Genomic DNA, 20,904 nt, shown 5'->3' on the forward strand with positions numbered 1-20,904 from the left:
AATATGTCATGGAGCCAACCAGGGAGTGGGCTTTCTTGAACCTGGTAATGAAGAATCATGCAGTAAAAGCTTCCCTAAGAATGAGTGCTCATAACATGCTAGAATTTAACATGCAGTTTGAGAATGAGAAACTTGGGTCAGAAACAACTATGCTTAACTTAAATAATAGGAATTACAATGAGGATAGAGTTAGTTAAAGTGATCCGGGCAAATAAATTAGCAGGAATGACAGTAAGTTTTAGTCTCCCTATTTAATGAAAGAGATTATTTAATTCAAGGCAGTTCAGAGATGGTGCACTCGGATGATCCCTGATCTGCAGGGATTGTCTTACGAGCCAAGGTTATATAGGTTGGGACTCTGGAGTTTAGCAAACTGAGAGAGGATCTCATTGAAACATACAGGATTCTTAAGAGGCTTGACAGGGTAAATACCGACATAATATTTCTTTCCTGAGAGAGGTTAGGACCAGAGGGCATAGTCTCAGAATAAAGGGACAGCAGTTTAAAACTGAGATTGGGCAGGGAGGGGTGGAAGGAAGGGCTGGGGCTGCGGCTTTCGTGGTCATCCCCTGAAATCCACCCGCTCCGCTATTTCCAGATTGGGGATGATTGACAAGTCCCCCTTCAAACCCAGCAGACTCCATTTTAACAGTCATGAATGCTGCCACCTATTGGAAATACGTTAATCGCAGTATTAGTGTGAAGAGGTTGTCACACAATTGTTTACTGCCCACTTAATTGGTGGTGAAGTGAGAAGACCTTCCTGCAGAGATAAAAGTCTCCCCTGCCTAATGGCTGCATAGGTCCTGAAGGAAATAGGTTTGTACAATCTTAACCTAATTCCTATTAGACATGGCCTCTAAGTATCAACACAGTGGCTGCAAACTATATTGTGAAAGTGGACATTAAGGACTATAAACGTAATGCTAGAAGAGCACAGCAGGTCAGACAGCATCTGAGAAGCAGGAAAGTAAACGTTTCGAGCCTGCTGAAGGGTTTCAGCCTGAAACGTTAACTTTCCTGCTCTTCGGATGCTGCCTGACCTGCTGTGCTCTTCCAGTTGCACATCTATGACATAGTGAAGGAAAGGGGGTTTTGGATTACAGCTCCTCTGGAACTGTTTTGGATGACTCAGGTTGTACTCCCAAGCATCAGAGAAAGAAAATAATGATCAGAAAGATGAACAACCAATTAACATAGAAAATCTAAACCTAAATGCACTTTCTGGGCCAGCCAACATGTTGATTTTGGGTTGGTGCTGCTCTGTATGGTGTACAAATAACATTAAAAGAGCTTGCACAGAGGTTAAAGAGAAGCCATAACCAAGGGTCTTTTATTTTGTGGATAATTCATGACCTCTTTGTTACTTAAGGTACCTACATTCCTGATGAAGGGCTTATGCCCAAAATGTCGAATTTCCTATTCCTTGGATGCTGCCTAACCTGCTGTGCTTTAACCAGCAACACATTTGCAGCTGTGATCTCCAGCATCTGCAGACCTCATTTTTTACCTACAATATTAGCCAAGCAGATCCCCTGTCTGCATCATTCCATTAAAAGACAGCAATGATTTAAATTTCCAAAAACAAACAATCTTGCAAAAGAAATGTTACCGAAGGAGCAGCAATTTCCTTTATCCTCTGTGCTTCGGAATCGCTGACAAATTTATGGTACAGTGCGACATATGGCTTCTGGCTGATAATTTCCCTTTTCACTGGCTGCAGAATTAAGTGTGGACTGAGATTTGTCTCGTAGGAACAATAAAGCTGTGAATCTTGATAGTGCTTTGGCTAAAATAGAGGGAGATAAATTTTAAAAATAATGAGGAATGATAACAGATAATGAGGAATGGTGAGGAATAATGAGATTCAGAGAAATGAAGAAGAATACAAAAGGATGATGAACAACATAGTGGAAGACAGACCAACTAATGCAGGTCTGTGGAAGAATGTAACCTCAAACATTAAAACAAATTCTGTGTTTCCATGGCAATAAATGATACTTTATTTAATGAAAGTACCTATTTTGCAAAACAGTGTCATGATGGTTCCAATTCTGTTGAATACGAGGTTGTGCACAAATCAATATACGAGCTACCAAAGTTCATTGGTAACGCACTCAAGAAGGTAAACTATCATAAAGGCCATTTTGAGTTGCTTTCTCATTCTTGTGTGGTGTGCCACAAGGATCGGTGTTGGGCCCTCTACTTTTTGTCATTTACATAAATGATTTGGATGCGAGCATAAGAGTTACAGTTAGTAAATTTACAGATGACACCAAAATTGGAGGTGTAGTGGACAGCGAAGAAGGTTACTTCCGATTACAACAGAATCTTGACCAGATGGGCCAATGGGCTGAGAAGTGGCAGATGAAGTTTAATTCAGATAAATGTGAGGTGCTGTATTTTGGGAAAGCAAATCTCAGCAAGACTTCTACACTTAATAGCAATGTCGTAGGGAATGTTGCTGAATGAAGAGACCTTGGAGTGCAGGTTCATAGCTCCTTGGAGTCGCAGGTAGATAGGATAGTGAAGAAGGCGTTTGGTATGGTTTCCTTTATTGATCAGAGTATTGAGTACGGAGTTGGGAGGTCATGTTGCGGCTGTACAGGACATTGGTTAGGCCACTATTGGAATATTCCGTGCAATTCTGGTCTCCTTCCTATCGGAAAGATGTTGTGAAACTTGAACGGGTTCAGAAAACATTTGCCAGGGTTGGAGGATTTGAGCTATAGGGAGTGGCTGAACAGGCTGGGGCTGTTTTCTCTGGAGCGTCGGAGGCCGAGGGGTGATCTTATAGAGATTTACAAAATTATGAGGAGCATGGTTAGATTAAATAGGCAAAGTCTTTTCCCTGGGGTTGGGGAGTCCAGAACTAGAGGGCATAGGTTTAGGGTGAGAGGGGAAAGATATAAAAGAGACCTCAGGGACAACTTTTTCCACACAGAGGGTGATACATGTATGAAATGAGCTGCCAGAGGATGTGGTGGAGGCTGGTACAATTGCAACATTTAAGAGGCATTTGGATGGGTATATGAATAGAAAGGGTTTGGAGGGATATGGGCCGGGTGCTGGCAGGTGGGACTAGATTGGGTTGGGATATCTGGTCGGCATGGATGGGTTGGACCGAAGGGTCTGTTTCCATGCTGTATATCTCTATGACTCTATGATTCTATGACTCTATGACTAAACAGAGAATTGAGTAGTCCATATGCAATAAAAATAAAGATTCAAGAAGAAGTCTAACTTCTTCAGGGCAATTAGGGACAGGCGATAAATGCTGGCCAGCCAATGATTCCTACATCCCATGAGTGAATTAGAAATAGTGACTCAACCATTAATTTTGACTTTAAGGGGTTTAAATTTGGGGGATGGAAGAGTTCAGGAATGCATTTTTCTTAAATGTAAAGCAATACAATTGCCATTAACTGTATATGTAATATTTAGTCGCAGGTACTGTATGAAGTCTTCTTAAAAAATGATTGAATGATCAATTTGAAAGATTAGTTTTTTGCATCATACAACACTCATGATTTCAGAATAAGAGATTGACTATCTAGAATTGAAATGGTGACAGATTTCCTCAGACAAAGGTTTATGGATTTTTGGAATCCTCTATTCAGTTGCTGAACATATTGAAGACTGAAATTTATCAATACTAAAGGAATGAAGGGAATTAGGCTAGTGGAGGGAAGTGGAACAGAAATAGAAGATTATTTTGAATAGAGGAGCAGACTCCAAGGTTAAAATGCCAGATGTCACAGCTTTTTTTTTATATTCTTATAGATTTAAAAATAATCTGGAAATATAACTGGATTTGAATGGAAAAAAATCCTTACAAAATGTCAGAAGGCACTTAAATTGACAATATATTGAAGTACATCTGCACTAGGACCAAGAGACCCATGTAGTTACCTGTGAGCCCAATCTTTGACACAATGATTCATAGGTATCCCTTGTAAGCAGGTGAGTCACATTTGGTCTTTGTAGCACAATTTCCTTTCGTTCAGTGTCTAATGATTTTCGCAAGATTTTTTCATACTTTTGTATGTTCTTGGCAATTCGTCTATTGCCTGAATCTGTAGATTACAAATCAGCTCAATATCTAGTTTTTAGCACAAACATTCTTAATGAGAAGTAGAATTTTAGCTTAATATGAAATGGAATATGTAAAGCGACTTGTTGTAAACAATACCTTTCTGCACAGATATTTTGATGCTAATGATTTATGTTTATGGTTATGTAATTAATCTATTAAGTACCACAAGTTATTTTCTGTACAAACTTTCCTCAAAGGAAAGAGGAAGCAAACCCCATCTATAAACCATGCTGAAAGGTAACAAAATACATGCATCTACATTGCATTATTTTGAAGTCTGGACAGAACCAATTGGAAATCCTTAAGGCAGAATAGTGCACAGTGCAGGGAGAAAGGGTTTCTGCCATGACTTATCTGTTCATGGCCAGTCAAAATTTAAAGTTATAAATGTACCAGAATAGAGGTGCGAATGGAAGGCACTTTCTGTCAATTATCATCACCACCTCAATACAAAACCAAACTACCCACACACAATGATAGCACCATTTGTTAGATCAATTTCTTTTTTAAATTGTCTCGGGAACAGGGGGACTGTTACTACAAATAATGTCTGAGTAATAACAAAGTATCTGAGTAAAACCACTCAGTGGTTTTTGAGTATTTTTTTCTGCTGTTGTTGTTAGCAGTTGGAAAATTCTGTTGATTCACCTCAAACCTTGTGGGCGAATCTTTAATGTTGTCTCTCTCTTTCTCCCTCTCACAGGGTTCCACATGGTTTCTGGTGTGTAAAGCCTTTGCAATCACACAAAAATATAGCCAATGTAGTAGCAAGCCATTCAACGCATCGTCTGGAATTATAGCACAGACTTAATTGCAAATCAACCAGGGTTTCAAATATAGTTCCACCACAATGGACAGATTTGGAGGAAATTCCAGATCAATAGCTTAATGTAAAAAAAAATTGAATTTTATGCCTGACTCTTTGTTACAGACAACTATTAAATATTTTAAGACTGTACAACATATTTTATTTAAAAATCATATTTCTTGTTTGAAAGAGCCTTTGAAGATCGATTTAGTGATGGAAGATCACAGGACACAAATATCTAAAGATGAATGAACAGAGAAGCCATCAAAATATGATAGGTGGAAACTGCATTTTTGAACAGTAAAAGTAGTAACATTTTAGCAGCACATACCAAGCTGAAGTAGCTCTTTAGATAGAGTCACTGCATAATTAACGTTTCCGGTCTGAAAAATAAGATAGCAGCAAACTTATACCATTCATCCTCTTGTTCAAACTATTTCAACATTTTGTTTCAATTATTCTCACTTTGATAACATAATACAAACTTAAGTTGTTCTGAAATACACCCTAAAGAAAATAGGGAAGGATTTTTGACTGAAAATATTTTCATTTTAGGACTGGCGCACTGTTCTGCTCCAATGACACCTGCAAAGTACAGGCAGCAAAATTAACATCTAGGAAAGCCGAGACTTTAAGGTGGTCCATGAGGACTGTGATAACTTAGGTATGGAGAATGGTCTGTAGTTTTTTTTGTGAGATCATCTTTAAGTCCACAGTGGGTTGGGGAGTATTCTGAAAACGGGTTATGGGTTATGATGATTATAATGTCACCAAATTATAAGAAATGGCTATGCATCTTGAGGTTATCATGGGGATGAACAGCTAAGAAGCAAAGGATAAAGAGAAAGCTAATTGCAGTGGGGTTGAGTTAATCTGTGCTTTCTGTTTGGTAGTTCAGCATACATTGAGAATTAAAGACGAAAAAACAAAATTCTCACCAAAATGGAAGTTTTCTGTCTACGGTGTTGAAGCAGGTCTTAAAGGAAAGATTGTGTTAACGTGTAATATACAGTTGAAAAGAGCAGAGACCATAAGGCAGGAAGAACAAGTGATTGTGGATTGGATAAGTTCCACTGCTGCTGGTTCATTGCTTTACAGTTCACCATTTAAAGTGGTTGCAGAAGGGAGTTTCTAGGAATCCTGTACCATCACTACTGCTGTGACCAAAGTGAGAGGGTGTTCACAGACATGTGTCTTATCGGAGTATTCAAGTACATAACATGGAATATGACTACTGGTGATTGCCACTCAAAGTTCAAAATGGATTGGATAGGATACAAAATACCCTTTAATTGACAATAGACAATAAACAATAGGTGCAGGTGTAGGCCATTCTGCCCTTCGAGCCTGCACCACCATTCAATATGATCATGGCTGATCATCCTTAATCAGTATCCTGTTCCTGCCTTATCTCCATAACCCTTGATTCCACTATCCTTGAGAGCTCTATCCAACTCTTTCTTAAATGAATCCAGAGACTGGGCCTCCACTGCCCTCTGGAGCAGAGCATTCCACACAGCCACCACTCTCTGGGTGAAGAAGTTTCTCCTCATCTTTGTCCTAAATGGTCTACCCTGTATTTTTAAGCTGTGTCCTCTGGTTCGGCACTCACCCATCAGCAGAAACATGTTTCCTGCCTCCAGAGTGTCCAATCCTTTAATAATCTTAATTGTCTCAATCAGATCCCTCTCAGTCTTCTAAACTCAAGGGTATACAAGCCCATTAGTTGTTAATTAATGCTTACATTTTTTTGCTATTGCTTTGATATTGTAAAACGTTTTTGAAGTGAAATATCATCCAGTCATTTTCTTTCCCTTAGTCTCAGGGGTTTTCTCTGTTTTACATTATTCTTTCACAGTATACAGGCATCGCTGGAAAGATCAGTCCTTCTTGCCCATTCCTAATTGCCCTTGAACTGAGTTGCTGGCTAGATCACTGCATAGGGCAGTTAAAATTCAACCACACTGTTTGTCTGGAGTCAGATGTAGGCCAGACCAGATTTCTTTCTCAAAAAAAGATTACCCTAATTGATCATAAAGCGTCAAGGTCACTATTATGAATAACTAGCTTTAAGTTCCATATATATTAATTAAATTTAAATTCCACTAGATACTGTGACACAACTTGAATCTTTGCAGTACACTTAAATGACATTTGTGCCACCAACTCCCAGTAATAAAAATCATAGTTTTCAATGGAGGCATTATGCGTGATCCAGATGTGTGTGTGTGTGTGTAAATGGTTGGATTTTTCATGAACACTGGTACAAGATGTCAATTGTCTTATTGTCAACTTGCTGTCTGTGGTAGGAAAGCCATCTCTTACTCTAAATCCCTTTTCAAACAGTTCTCGGAGTTGGAACTGTGGCAGTGCAGTACTAAGTCAGTGGAGCCTGCCGCCTACCTCCTTCAGTTCTACAAAGTCTTTTTGATCAGCTCCAGACATACCACTCCCCCGAAGCTTAAGCAATTTGAAGCAATTACAGAAAGCATCAGGCATGAGCAAAGGTAGAGCAATAACCAGAAGAAATTAGCCAGAAACAAAGTATCGGTCAGTTGTTAATCCTTTTAAATAGCACCGCTTGGCAGTGGGAGGTTCCTTCCTGCCACTGAATGTGGGTACGGCTGTCATGGCAAAGAAGAGATCTAAATGGCACTGTTGGCATTTAATTATCATTGGGTGTTCTGCATACTTCTGCCAGAGATTCGCAGTGAATACTACCTGTACCAATATGGTACTCAGTATGGCTGACCACACAAATGTGCACATGTGCCACGGGTGCTGTTTTGGAGCTGTTAAAGGCACTCTGAGCACCAAAAGCCAGGCACTGGCACACCCAATGTATAATCGGAGGTGTGAATAAATCAAGAGGCTCTGTCTCAAGGTGCACTGGAACGCAGCAAATTCACTGGGGGGTTTCCATTCTAAACATTATAAATTATAATAATGCTGTTTTCTATTCTTAAAAGCATAAAGGTTGGATTTTTTATGAACACTGGTACAAGATGTCAAATCTTTCAGAGCAGGACATGTCAGAAAAGTACAAATGTTTGATACATTATAAATAACTGCTTAACAAAGGTTGCTGAATTTGTTAGTATTCTGTGTATAAAGTAACTTACGCTGTATGACACGTGACATTTTCCATTCTGCTTTGATTTCTTTCTCTACAATGAGTTTTATATATTATTTCTCTTCCAGTTTGTTACATTCACATTGATGAAATATTATTTTAAGTTAATGCAACTGAAAACATTCAATTCAATTTTCAGATTCAACAAAAAACAAAAAGCTAGAGTTAAACAGCGCATTTAATTGTTACAAAGTGTTTTTCAAATCATTAGGATGTAAACTGAGACATTTCTTTTCTAGGGTAAACAGGGGTGTCCTTAGGAAACTTCAAATCAAGTTCAAATTCCTCTACTATTCTGTTTGCTACTACTCAAAAATCAAAACTTCAAAGTGCCTCAGTCAAAGATGGGTTGCATTTAACAAACTGTGTACCTGCTCTGGTCAAGCTTCTCACTGAAGTAATCACGAATTAGACAATTTCCATATGCATTCAGGTATTGTATTACACTCTCAACATTCATCTTCTCCCATCAAACAAATTCAACCTTCAGCATGTACTGCTTACCATATAATGGGAGAAGGCCAGATGGTCTAGAGCTTCCTCAAGACTTCCTTGATCCTCAGTATTCCAAGTTCCGATGCTTTGTCGGAAAAGGGTGACTGCTTCTTCCAGCCAAGGAACTGAGTGATAGTAGTCACCTATATCATAGGCAATCTGGGAACATAACATGTAAAATGTGGATTTAATTTTTTTTTTAAAATGGAGTCCTAATGAGAAAACGTGTAGCCTTCGATGTGACACATTTGCGGCACAGAATATGGGAAAGTGCTTGTTCAGAAGAATTGGAGGCATCTGTTCTTAGTGTCAATGAATCGGTGTAAATAAGGTGATAGCATTTGTTCACTTGTGGAATGCGCGGCAGTACTTCCTTCTCGTTCCAGAGGAGGCGTGCATATTTCACAATAGGGCATCTGATAACTAAATTGTTGGTTTATATCAAAGACTCTTTACAAAACACATACTCAGTTTAAAAAATCTTGTAATTTAATAAGCTGAATGGAATATGCACGTGATAGAACAGTTCTGACACACTTTCATGTATACCACACTGAGCAGATTCGAATTTATGAAGCTCAGCTCCCTCAGCTTGACTGCTCTGGGCAGTGTATGTCTCATTCCGCTTACAGGCTAGGAAAACACAAAGGCTGAAATTTGGAAGATGTTTGTGCGTGAGTGAGAGAGAGAGAAAACATTCTTCTGTAAATTACATTCACTGACTGAAAGGTTCAAGGGACAGAGAGAGAGAGGATGGAAGCTGGTTGAAAGATGAACCCTTTATGGTGTGATTTGAGTGAACACTGGCTTGTCAAGGATTGAATGTTTGTGTGTTGCTCCCTGGAGCTCGAGATCTGGGAAGGTTATGAATTTAATTTGCATTCTGGAAATCCAAGATGATTTTAAAAGAAAAAGCCATTTTGTAGGACAATGATACTGGACATGAAAGCTGAGCAAAGTTACCTGATGACCTTTCCAGATTGTTTAGGCTACTCACTCATTATGATGTACTGTTAAAAGGGAAGGGTATCTAGCCAAAGCAAACAGCCATTTGGGGCCAGGCTGGATGAGGGTTTTCCTCTTTGATGTGCACGTAGCTTAATTAGTCAAGCACACACTTGGGAGCACGGTGGCTCAGTGGTTAGCACTGCAGCCTCACAGCACCAGGGACCTGGATTTGGTTCCAGCCTTGGGCAACTGTCTGTTTGCACATTCTCCCTATGTCTGTGTGGATTTCCTCCCATAGTCCAAAGATGTGCAGGCGAGGTGAACTGGCCATGCTAAATTGCCTGTAGTGTTAGGCACATTAGTCAGAGAGAAATGGGCCTGGATGGGTTACCCTTTAGTGGGTTAGTGTGGACTTGTTGGGCCAAAGGGCCTGTTTCCACACTGTAGGGAATCTAATCTAATCAGCTACACAGACCTGTCAAAAGAGTTTTTCTTCCTCTGCAAGCATTTACCATTTTATTGCTGCTTATCTGATTGAGGACATGTGGCTTTTTTGTAATTTTAATACCATTTTCTGTATAAAGACAGCTTGTTTGCAGCAATAAGGGGAATAGCCTGAGAGAGCTCTTGCGGGTAAGAGCTAGTGCCACTACTCTGCTAAAGGTTTTAGAATCTTAGCTCAAGCCTGGATTGTAGGTATCTACATTATAGTGTAACATTGATGCCATTGGTAAATAAAAGGTAATAATTTAAACTAAACTGTCTGTAAGAGTTTTATATTCCAGACTACCGCAGAGTACGATCTCCGGGATGAACCAAGAGAGGCTCCAGGTTGAGTCCAACAGGGATTCCCTGAGCCGTCTCAAATGAGGACTTTAACATTAATGCCTGGTGTGCGAACAAGCCGGTCATCTAAGTGTACTTTTATATAAAGCTGTCTCAATTTATAAAAGAATATTATATATACGGAAGTAATGTATATAACCAATTAAATATATTTGTTCTTAAATGTAATGTCAAAACGCTTTTTACATAAGGTTATATTCTGTATAAACCTAAATTTATATAAAAATATACATGTGCAATGTTTTTATTCATATATGTACTGAAGAGTATTATTTTAAGTTGGCCTTTGTGAAACTTGCTTGGATTTGAAATTGGACATGAGTATAGGGTCCAAGGGCAGAATTATCAATCTGGGCCAGGATACAGAGGCCAAGATTGTTTCCAGGTCTCGAACTATCCCTTTGGGGTAAATAGAAGGAGGGTATAGGAATTATCACAGGCATCAACATTGATTCTCCATTGTCCTGGAGCAGCTTCCTGAAGCAGGCGGGCAATCAAAGTTCTTGAAAGGGTCAGGGTAGCACTGTGGCTCAGTGGTTATCACTGATGCCTCACAACGCCACGGACCCAGGTTTGATTCCAGCCTCAGGTGACTGTCTGTGTGGAGTTTGCACATTCTCCCCGTGTCTGCATGGGTTTTCTCCCGGAGTCCAACGATGTGCAGGCGAGGTAAATTGGTGATGCTAAATTGCCCATAGTGTTCAGGGATGTGCAGTTTAGGTACATTAGTCAGGGGAAATGTACAGTAATATTGTAGGGGTATGGGTATTGGTGGATACTCTTTGGAGGGTCAGTGTGGACTTGTTGGGTCAGATGGCCTATTTCCACACTGTATGGATTCTGTGATTTCTATGATAAAAGGGTAAGTTAAGGGTAGGGGATTTCAAAATGTACATTCTGCAACTTGTATTCAACTTAATATATTTAGAAAATGGTTAGAAATGCAGCCAGACCTGTACTGTTTGAGTAATGCAGGGTCACATCTACTGGAGACTTGTGGTTGCTCTTGCAAACTTCTAGGCCTAACAGCCTGAAGCAGTGAATGTCCAGTCTGGCACCAGGGAACCACCTCCAGACAGTAAAACTGACCCTTGCTATCCGTGGGGAACTGGAAAATGCTGGTCAGATTCCTTCAATTGTCATCAGTGGACTCTTAATGAGCCGTGATGGATGAATGTCACTACCTATCCTCCCCAAACCACCTCCACAAGAAAGACCCAGGCTGGGATAGAGCCAGGGAAGTAGCAATCCATCCAGGCCCAAGCACAGGGTGAAGGAGCAAATCCCAAGTTTTCAAACAATCCGATGATTCTTAAGGAAGAGTGCCTGGTCTATTTCTCAGTGCAAGCAGTTACCCAACGTTCTGTGGCAGAATATTCAGATGACACTTTAATTAAATGTAACAACCCCAGACTCCGCACAAGCTGCTGTTGTATTGCACTCTTGACAGATCACAACAGTTACTTCTTCAGTATTATGCCATATGTCTCAGGAACTGTCGAATGCAGTGCAGTTTGAAGTATTATTACAACTTGGTGTGAGTATGAAGATGTTGAGTGTGACAGCAAAATATGTTGTCATTGGAAGGAGAAATGAAACAAGACATTGTCTATGGACATGAAAGTAATGTAGTATAAAAAGGGAATGACACGCGAAGGGAATCATCTCCATAGTTACACTCAATCAAAACATTAGTGAGAAGAAGAAACGAAAGTAATCCAATTTCTGGCAATAATTTTCTTTATTACGAGCCAGCTCCAGCTGAACTGGATCCAAATTATTCTGAACTTAATCAATATTGGGAACACAAGTGAACACATGATTCTGCTGCATGCCCTTATTTTGAGAAAAAAAAACACAGCTCTGATTTATTGCAAAGTTTAGTGTTCTTTTACCTAATTTGAAAATCATTTAATTTGGATGTGATCCAATTTTTGGAATTTGTTGGAGTGATGATTTCTGCAACTTCATTTTGTTGATGAGGTGTTAACGCCAATTATAAATCTGATCAATCGGACACAGACACACGACACAGACACACGACACAGACACACGACACAGACACACAGACAGACAGACAGACGCAGACACACACACAGACAGACGCAGACACACACACAGACCCCCTAACATTTCATTTGTATTTTGGAAAGCACTTGATCTGTTAATAAATGACAGAGATATGTTGAGAATCGTTCAGCTCAGGAACATTTCATTTGTGTCAATTAAAGGCAAATCTATCCAGAACCAAACATTGTTAACACTCAGGAATATTTTTGCCAAAAACTGTGCAGAAAATCATGCTGGCTTGATGAAATGGAATAGATGGAAAATCCCAAATGGACTATTGAGCTCTGCAGCCGATATCCTGATATAAAGTTGTGGAACTGAAAATCATGTGGGGACATAAACGACAAATGCAGCCTTATAAGTTATCTTGACAAAATATTCAGTATGGTTTCAGTTAAGCTACTGCAGCCATTGCAAATGCACCATTCTTTGTTAAACAATAAAACTAGATTAACAGTTACTCATCAGATGAATATCATCATCTGTTACTCATCATGGTGGCTCAGTGGTTAGCACTGCTGCCTCACAGCACTCAGGGATCCAGGCTCAATTCCAGCCTTGGGCGGCTTCCTGTATAGAGTTTGCACATTCTCTCTGAGTCTGTGTGGGTCTTCTCCCATAATCCAAAGTTGTGCAGGTCAGGTGATTTGACCGTGCTAAATTGCCCATTGTATTAGGTGCATTTGCCAGGAGTAAATATAGGGTAGGGGAATGGCTCTGGGTGGGTTACTCTCCGGATGGTTGGTGTGGATTTGTTGGGCCAAAGGGCTTGTTTCCACATTGTAGGAAATCTAATCTTAAAAAAATGAATAGCATCTATAGACTTGAAACATTAGCTTGCTGTCTTTCCATGGATGCTGCCTGACCTGCTATGATTTCCAGTGTTTTTTTGTTTTCAGTATTGATTCCAGCATCTGCAGTAATTTGCTTCCACAAGGGACAATACTTTCTTGAGATGAAAACAAATATATGTTTTGGAAGTTAGAAACTTTCAGAAATGTTTTATTCATAAGACCTATCATTTTTAAACAGTGATGCTGAGATAAAAACAACAAATGTTTTAAATGAAAAAGATAGTGGGATATGAATTCACCTCGTAAGGCAACACAGCATGTGTGATGGGAATTAGTAGTTGCTTTGAAGTCCACCCAATTTTCTATAGACCCGAATGCTGCTGTGTAAAGTGAACTTATGCACCAGCGTGTTCAAAATGCAAAAAAGCTGGGGGTAGATTTTTAACTTGCCAACTGGATGTAAACCTGGCATTTTGAATTATCTGGCTTCCATAGAAACCGTCCAATTTTCATTTCTGTTAATTTAGACAGACTTGGAAATCAAGATCCATCTCTCTCAACATGATTAAAAACAAACTCAAAAATGCTTTGAATTATGAGCATTTCTTTGTAACACTTAAATGCAATGCAGAATACAATGGACTGAATTATAAAGGAGGCTAAAAGGAGGAATATCCTTGTGCCTTAAATTGTAGGAGATCCAACTTTCAGGGGGAATAATAGCACCTTAGTGGAACTGGTTAGTTCAGTTGCCCATTACCTTGTATGTCTTGGGCTATGTGGATGTTAAGGATGTCCCCATTGCCACTGATAACCACTTGTGCAAGATGCATCTTTGGTTGCAGCAGCTCAAGCTTTGGTGCAATCGGTGACAGTTTTGTGGACAGTAAAATGCAGTCATCCTCTGAATGTTTAGGGTATGCAGTGTGAGAATTGGTGACCACCAACTTGCCAAAAGGAAATTTGCGTGATAATGCTGTAGCTATGTTTTTGTGTAAGGGGTGAGTGTGAGTTAAGATAACGAGCAGTGATCATATTGACTCAGGTAGCAAGCTGGGTGAGCTGATGGCCTGGTCCTTCCGTTATTTTCTATGTTCCTTATTTGCAGGAGGCCCCTGAGCAATCGTATGCATTACAAGACCAGTCTTTGTTTAAACATCATTAGCAATTGTAGAACTATCACACTTTAAACACCTGAAGAAAATGTGTAAACAATGCACACTGATCTTGGTTTGGTTAGTTAATGCATGCATGCGGATTAAGTAAACAGGGAAACCAAGCTTGTTCAAAACCAGAAATTGCTGGAAAAACTCAGCAGGTCTGGCAGCATCTGTGGAGGATGAAACAGAGTTAATGTTTCAGGTGCAGTGACTCTTCTTTGCAACTGGTTCTGAAGAAGGGTCACTGAACCCAAACGTTAACTTGGATTTCTCTCCACAGATGCTGCCAGACCTGTTGAGTTTTCCCAACAATTTCTGTTGTTGTTTCTAATTTCCAGCATCTGCAGTTCTTTGTTTTTTTTAAACTATCACAAAAACAATATACGACTGTCAGAGAATCTTATTCCAAAAGACAATTTATAGATTCACTCAATAGAACCATACTCTCTTTTTTAAAAGAAAACTTAGAATTTAAACAAAATTTCTCATCACCTATGTTTACATACCTTTCCAATTTGAAAGCAGTCATCTGCTGAAAGGTTACTGGACAGGGTTGGCCTGTAGATAATGGAAATCTCGTCTCCAGCCACCTGTAGAAACTCCCCTTTGACTAATCCCTTTGTGCTTAGGCCGTACACATCCTGCAGCCTCATCAAACCTTTGGCAGCTCCCTCTAGGTCCTCAGCTTTTGGGAGTTTTGCCTCGACTTTCTCATAACCATCCTTTAGTGCTAAATGCAGTGTTGGAAGCAGTGTCAGTTTACCTTATTGGAGATCTTTGTCTACAGGATTTACATTTTACACTCGTCACACTCTGCAGCTGGTGAAAATATGCAATATTTATCACAGTGTAAACTTAAAGCCAGTAGAATGCGTGGAAGTAAATTTTCAGGCAGGCTTAGCTCAACCACAAGTATTTAAAGAAATAAATGAAACATTTTTCATGTGATGGGCACCTACCAACATAACATTATCAAAGAAGCAATCTTTTACAGAATATTAATTAAACAATGTAAATTTTTTTTAACCTGATAATTTAGCTGTTGTATTAATGGGATTTTTGGGCCATTTTCTCCCTGCAAATTTATACTTAACCTTTCTTCACATGAATTTCACTTTGCTTTAGAAGAATTGACTAATGCTGGAGCATAATTCTACAAGCATTGCCAATGTTTTCCCAAAACTGTTATTCCACATGTGTGAAACTACAGAGTGAATACTATTAATCTTTACAAACTTAAAGGGCATCACAGTCCAGCCCACCCCTCTCTGGTGACCCCACATATGCACTATCTCACCGAGCTCAGGAAAGCAAGGAATAAAGAGTAGCTCTCCCAGCACTGCTGAGGTTGCTAACAAACCAGAGTCTGAACTTTCTACTGTGTGCAGATTTGAGCATTGCCTTCACTGAATCTCTGGAGGAGTCTAGAACACATTAAATAACACCTCCAAGACTTCAGTGCCTTGCTTTCACTATAGGTTGCTGTATCAAAATTAAACATTGCAATTGCAACCTGAGTTCATAAATTCATTGCGCTCAATCAAAGTGTCAATTGGTGACGCTCAGCAACTTTATACAGGATAATCACTTGTGTGGTTGACAAGCTGTTTTACCACAATAGAGTGCACTGTATTTTGTCAGCTCATTGTTGAGGACTTGAGATTGTATTATTGCCATTAATCCACTTCTTTGGTACAATGTAATTAGCAAAAGAAAACTGATATAGAAAAGTTATCAGATGAAACTGTCTATCAGTCACAATTTGAGATGTGATGGTTACAGACTTAATGGACCTGAGTCTAAGACTGCGTGAATTGAATTCTATTTGAGCATTTAAAATCAAACTGTACATATGTATGTACATTTGTGTATGTATGCATTATTGCACAAGAGTTGAAATCTGTAGTTCAGATTTTTTTTTCCCTTCAAGAATTTATTTTATCTGTTTTAAAAATGTTTTCTCCTGCTTTCCTGTTTGATGATGTGAATGACTTCAGTGCATCGGGAGTTACACCATTATCATTCAAACACATTGACAAGTTTTCCATGAGTGTTGCTGTCTTTCAGGAATGCAGATCTATTCCAGACTCCTTTCCATTTATCCTACGTACAGTAGGATTATAGATTACCATGGGCATATCTAAATAAGTGCAACTACACACTTGCTGAAAATGTGCAATATGCAGTTGTTGAAGATTTAGTATTTTGAATTATCGCTCAAGAAAAAAATTGTTTTCAATTCAGATACCTGAGATGTGAAACTAGAATTATCAGGAAAGTCTTCAGTTATTGGAATATTTTTAACCAGGGCGCTGAGGTCTAAGGAGGAGTTTCTTTAAATTCTAAAGTAATTTAAAGATTCTTTAAACTCTAAAAATTTTAATGGTAATTGCCACCTTGTGAGGAGGAAAAGGCCACTCCCTCTTGCGGGAGAACCAGTGACAAGAGGTCTTCAATATAAAGTCAGCAACAAGAGATAGAGAAAATAAATTTCGGATTATTTATCACAATCAACAGTTGAGACAGGTAACATTGAATCTATTTACTGAAGAGCAGATAAATATTTGCAACAGATACATGGTTACTGTAAAGGATCAGTGAGATTTTATGTAGAGTTGTCTAGCATTAGCGAGCACAGAAATCCAAGGGTAATACACAATTCTTATGTTCTACACTATTCTATAGTTATATACAGATCTCAAATTAATTATTCAATAATCAAGATTCTGGCAACATGATACCCCGCAACACAGCAGTGTGTTCTTCATCCACAAATATAAGACATAATTTGCTGCTGGGAATGGTGATTTGGTATGGTAGTCTAATGATATTAATACTAGTGCTAGCAGCTCAGAAATGAGTTCAAATCCTATCAAAGATAGATTAAAGCTAGAATCAAAGTGAAAAACTGCACGATTTTTGTAAAACATTCTTTAGGGAATCTTCCCTACATGGACTGTTCAATAAGCGATGACTCTTAGTGCTCTCCAGAAAATTAACAATGGACAACAAATATTGCTTTATCCAGACCATCCATAATACAAAACTAAATTTATGGAATGAATTGAATTGGCTTATTGTAACACCCTAGTCTATTATCTCCATACATTCAAACAGTGATCTTTAAAAACAACCCTGATCAGCCAATAATGACTTTTCATTTTTACGGCTTGATTTGTGGTAAGATTATATCGAAATCTAGGTCGACATCTGTAACCATGGGAGATGCCATGGGATCTGATTTGGTACAAAGGGATCTGGGAGTGCTAATTGAGGATTCTCTAAAGGTAAACATGCAGGTTGAATCCATGATTAAGAAAGCGAATGCAATGTTGTCATTTATCTTAAGAGGTTTGGAATATAAAAGCACCGTTGTGCTACTGAGACTTTAAAAAGCCCCATTTGGAGTACTGTGTCCCCACACCTCAGGAAGGACATACTGGCACTGGAACGTGTCCAGTGGAGATTCACACGAATGATCCCTAGAATGGTTGGTTTAACATATGAGGAACGGCTAAGGATCCTGGGAATGTATTCATTGGAGTTTAGAAGATTAAGGGGAGATCTAATAGGAACTTACAAGATAACACATGGCTTGGAAAGGGTGGACGCTAGGAAATTGTTTCCATTAGGCAAGGAGACTAGGACCCGTGGACACAGCCTTAAAATTAGAGGGGGTCAATTCAGAACAGAAATGCGGAGACATTTCTTCAGCCAGAGGGTGGTGGGCCTGTGGAATTCATTGCCGCAGAGTGCAGTGGAGGCCGGGATGCTAAATGTCTTCAAGGCAGAGATTGATAGATTTTTAATGTCTCAAGGAATTAAGGGCTACGGGGAGAATGCGGGTAAGTGGAGTTGAAATGCCCATCAGCCATGATTGAATGGCGGAGTGGACCCGATGGGCCAAATGGCCTTACTTCCACTCCTATGTCTTATGGTCTTATGGTCTTATGCCATTTCATAGAGCATGAAAACCAAAGAGCTTCAAAGTAAAACCCAAAGACACAGCAATGTGCTGATGATTGGGTGGAATGCAATACAACTTTCAATAAGAACAGCCGGAAACTAAAGCAATGAATTACGATGCTATTACAGAGTTAAAATCACATAACACCAGGTTTATTTGGAAGCATTAGCTTTTGAAGTACTGCTCCTTCATCAGGTGGAGTAGTATTACCTGGTGTTGTGTGATTTTTAACTCTGTCTACCCCTGCCAGTCCAACAATGGCACCTCTACGTTATGCTGTTATAGTTATACAGTTATGATCATCTTACTGATGTGACAAAAAAGTATTAATATTTAAACTTAATCATTTACCTTGGATATTCTCAATAGCTTCATTGCTATATACAATATTTTGCCAGTCACTCTGCAGCCTCTTTATAAGAGTATAGGCAAACAAAGGATTTGATATTGCTTTCCCAGGTTCCTGATAAACATTGCTATGTAGTGCCTTTACTTTCTCATAAAATCTGTAATTCAAAAATAATTGAGAAGCATATAACAGGAGAAACAAGGGAATGAACCTCTTTAGTTGATACAGTCAGGCAGCATTTCTACAACAATCTGAGAAAAAGTAATGGCCGGAGAGATGGATCAAGGCACAATGCAACATATTACAAAAACAATTACTTGGAGTTCCACAATACTCAAGTAGAAATGTTTTGACGCCAAGGAAGCTGATTGGGTTAAAGGTTGATAAGTCCCCTCAATCTGATGAGTTGCATCCTAGGATTTGTAAAGAAAGTAGCTATCGATATAATGAATATATTGCCAGTAATCTTCTGAAAATGTTCAGATTCAGAAAAATTCCCAAAGGATTGGAAAATTGCCATGATAACATGCTTAGTCAATAAGGATAGGAAACTAAAAATCTATAGGCCATTAGCTTAATGTCTGTTATTAGGGAAAATATAGAGCCCATTATGAAGGATGTAATAACAGAGCATTTAGAAATACACAATATAAACAGCATGGTGGCTCAGTGGTTAACAGTGCTGCCTCTTAGTACCAGGGACCATGGTTTGATTCCAACCTTAGGTGCTGTCTGTGTGGAGTTTGCATGTTCTTCCCGCCTGCATATTCACCCTGGATGCTCCAATTTGGAGTGTAAGACACAGAATTTATAGCAAAAGTTTACAGTGTGATGTAACTGAAATGAAATATTGAAAAAGACCTGGATTGCTCACTAAATCTCTCATCTTTTAGAGTGAACATGTTGGTTTCAGTTCTTTCATATGTAAATCACAGAACTTTTTTAAAAGTTACATTCTCAAGTGAATTCTCAATTGGTGTCATGTCAGCCCAGATAATACATTTAAGATGTGAACTACCCTGTGTGAGGCTATCTGACCTCACAATGGTCAGACTGATTCTAGTCTAAAAACAGATTTACAGAATCTTACATGGATTCATGCAATTTTTGAGCAAAATAAAATGTAATTCCGCAAGTATAAATTCACCTCACAAACTTATATGTGTGTGTATGTGTGTGCGTGGAGGGGGCAGGTGGGGGGTATTATGAGTGTCTGTGAGAGAGTATGTAAATGTGTGTGAATGTGAGTGTAAAGTGTGGGAGTGTATGTATGAGCGTATGAGAGAGGGACTCTGAGTGTATGGGTCTGTAGGAAGTGTGTGTGTGTGTTGTGTTCGGCCACTTTTCATTGCTACTGTCCGAAGGTCCAAGGTCGAATGTCCCAGATGATGGTGAGATGAAACTCGTTCCACAACATTTTCACCTTTGACAACCTGTTCTTCATCCAGACACATCGAACAGTCATGGCGACAAAATTTGCACCCCAATATGGCAACATTTTCATGCACAGGTTCGAACAAGACTTCTTCTTTAGGCAGTACCTCCAACCAACACTATACACCAGGTACACTGATGACATTTTCTTCCTCTGGACCCATGGCAAGGAGTCACTGAAACAACTACACAGTGATATTAACGAGTTTCATCCCACAATCAAACTCACCATGGGCTACTCACTACTATGTCTCATTCTTGGACTCATGCATCTCCATCAAAGATGGGCGCCTCAGCACCTCACTCTACAACAAACCCATGAATAACTTCACAATGCTACACTTCTCCAGCTTCCACCCAAACATGTTAAAACAAACATCCCCTATGGAGAAGCCCTATGCATACACAGGATCTGTTGAGATAAGGGAGAATGTGACGAGCACCTGGAAGTACTCAAGGATGTCAACTCATTGACTGCCAGTCCCGACGTGCCACAGTGAGAAACTGTAATGACCTCCTCAGGAGACAGACACGTGCTGCAACCGACATGGTACCCTTCATTGTCCAGTACTTCCCAGGAGCCAAAAAGCTATGCCATGTTCTTCGCAGCCTGCACCTCGCCAAGACCTTCCTTACACCTCCACTTCTCACCTTTAATCCACCAAACCTCAAACAGATCATTGTTTGCAGCAAACTGCCCAGCTTTCAGGACAATACCATACGACCTTGACACGGTAGAAGCTGCAAGACATGTCAGAATGTCGACACGGATTCCACCAATACACATGGGGACACCTTCCACCA

General features: G+C 39.4%; 1 protein-coding gene across 2 annotated transcripts in view; it reads right to left on the reverse strand.

Annotated features, from left to right (window-relative positions):
• p4ha3 (prolyl 4-hydroxylase, alpha polypeptide III) overlaps positions 1 to 20,904 on the reverse strand; it is an 84,799-nt gene that overhangs the window by 51,432 nt on the left and 12,463 nt on the right. For both annotated transcript variants that reach the window (XM_060826821.1, XM_060826820.1), the window contains exons 2-7: positions 18,669 to 18,823; positions 14,857 to 15,080; positions 8,542 to 8,691; positions 5,236 to 5,287; positions 3,913 to 4,076; positions 1,613 to 1,789 (exon numbers count right to left, since the gene is read on the reverse strand). In XM_060826821.1, the coding sequence (XP_060682804.1) occupies positions 1,613 to 1,789; positions 3,913 to 4,076; positions 5,236 to 5,287; positions 8,542 to 8,691; positions 14,857 to 15,080; positions 18,669 to 18,823 (922 nt within the window). The remainder of the gene's footprint in view (positions 1 to 1,612; positions 1,790 to 3,912; positions 4,077 to 5,235; positions 5,288 to 8,541; positions 8,692 to 14,856; positions 15,081 to 18,668; positions 18,824 to 20,904) is intronic.

Source organism: Hemiscyllium ocellatum, chromosome 6, assembly GCF_020745735.1.
Source record: "Hemiscyllium ocellatum isolate sHemOce1 chromosome 6, sHemOce1.pat.X.cur, whole genome shotgun sequence".
Classification (NCBI taxonomy): Eukaryota; Metazoa; Chordata; class Chondrichthyes; order Orectolobiformes; family Hemiscylliidae; genus Hemiscyllium; species Hemiscyllium ocellatum.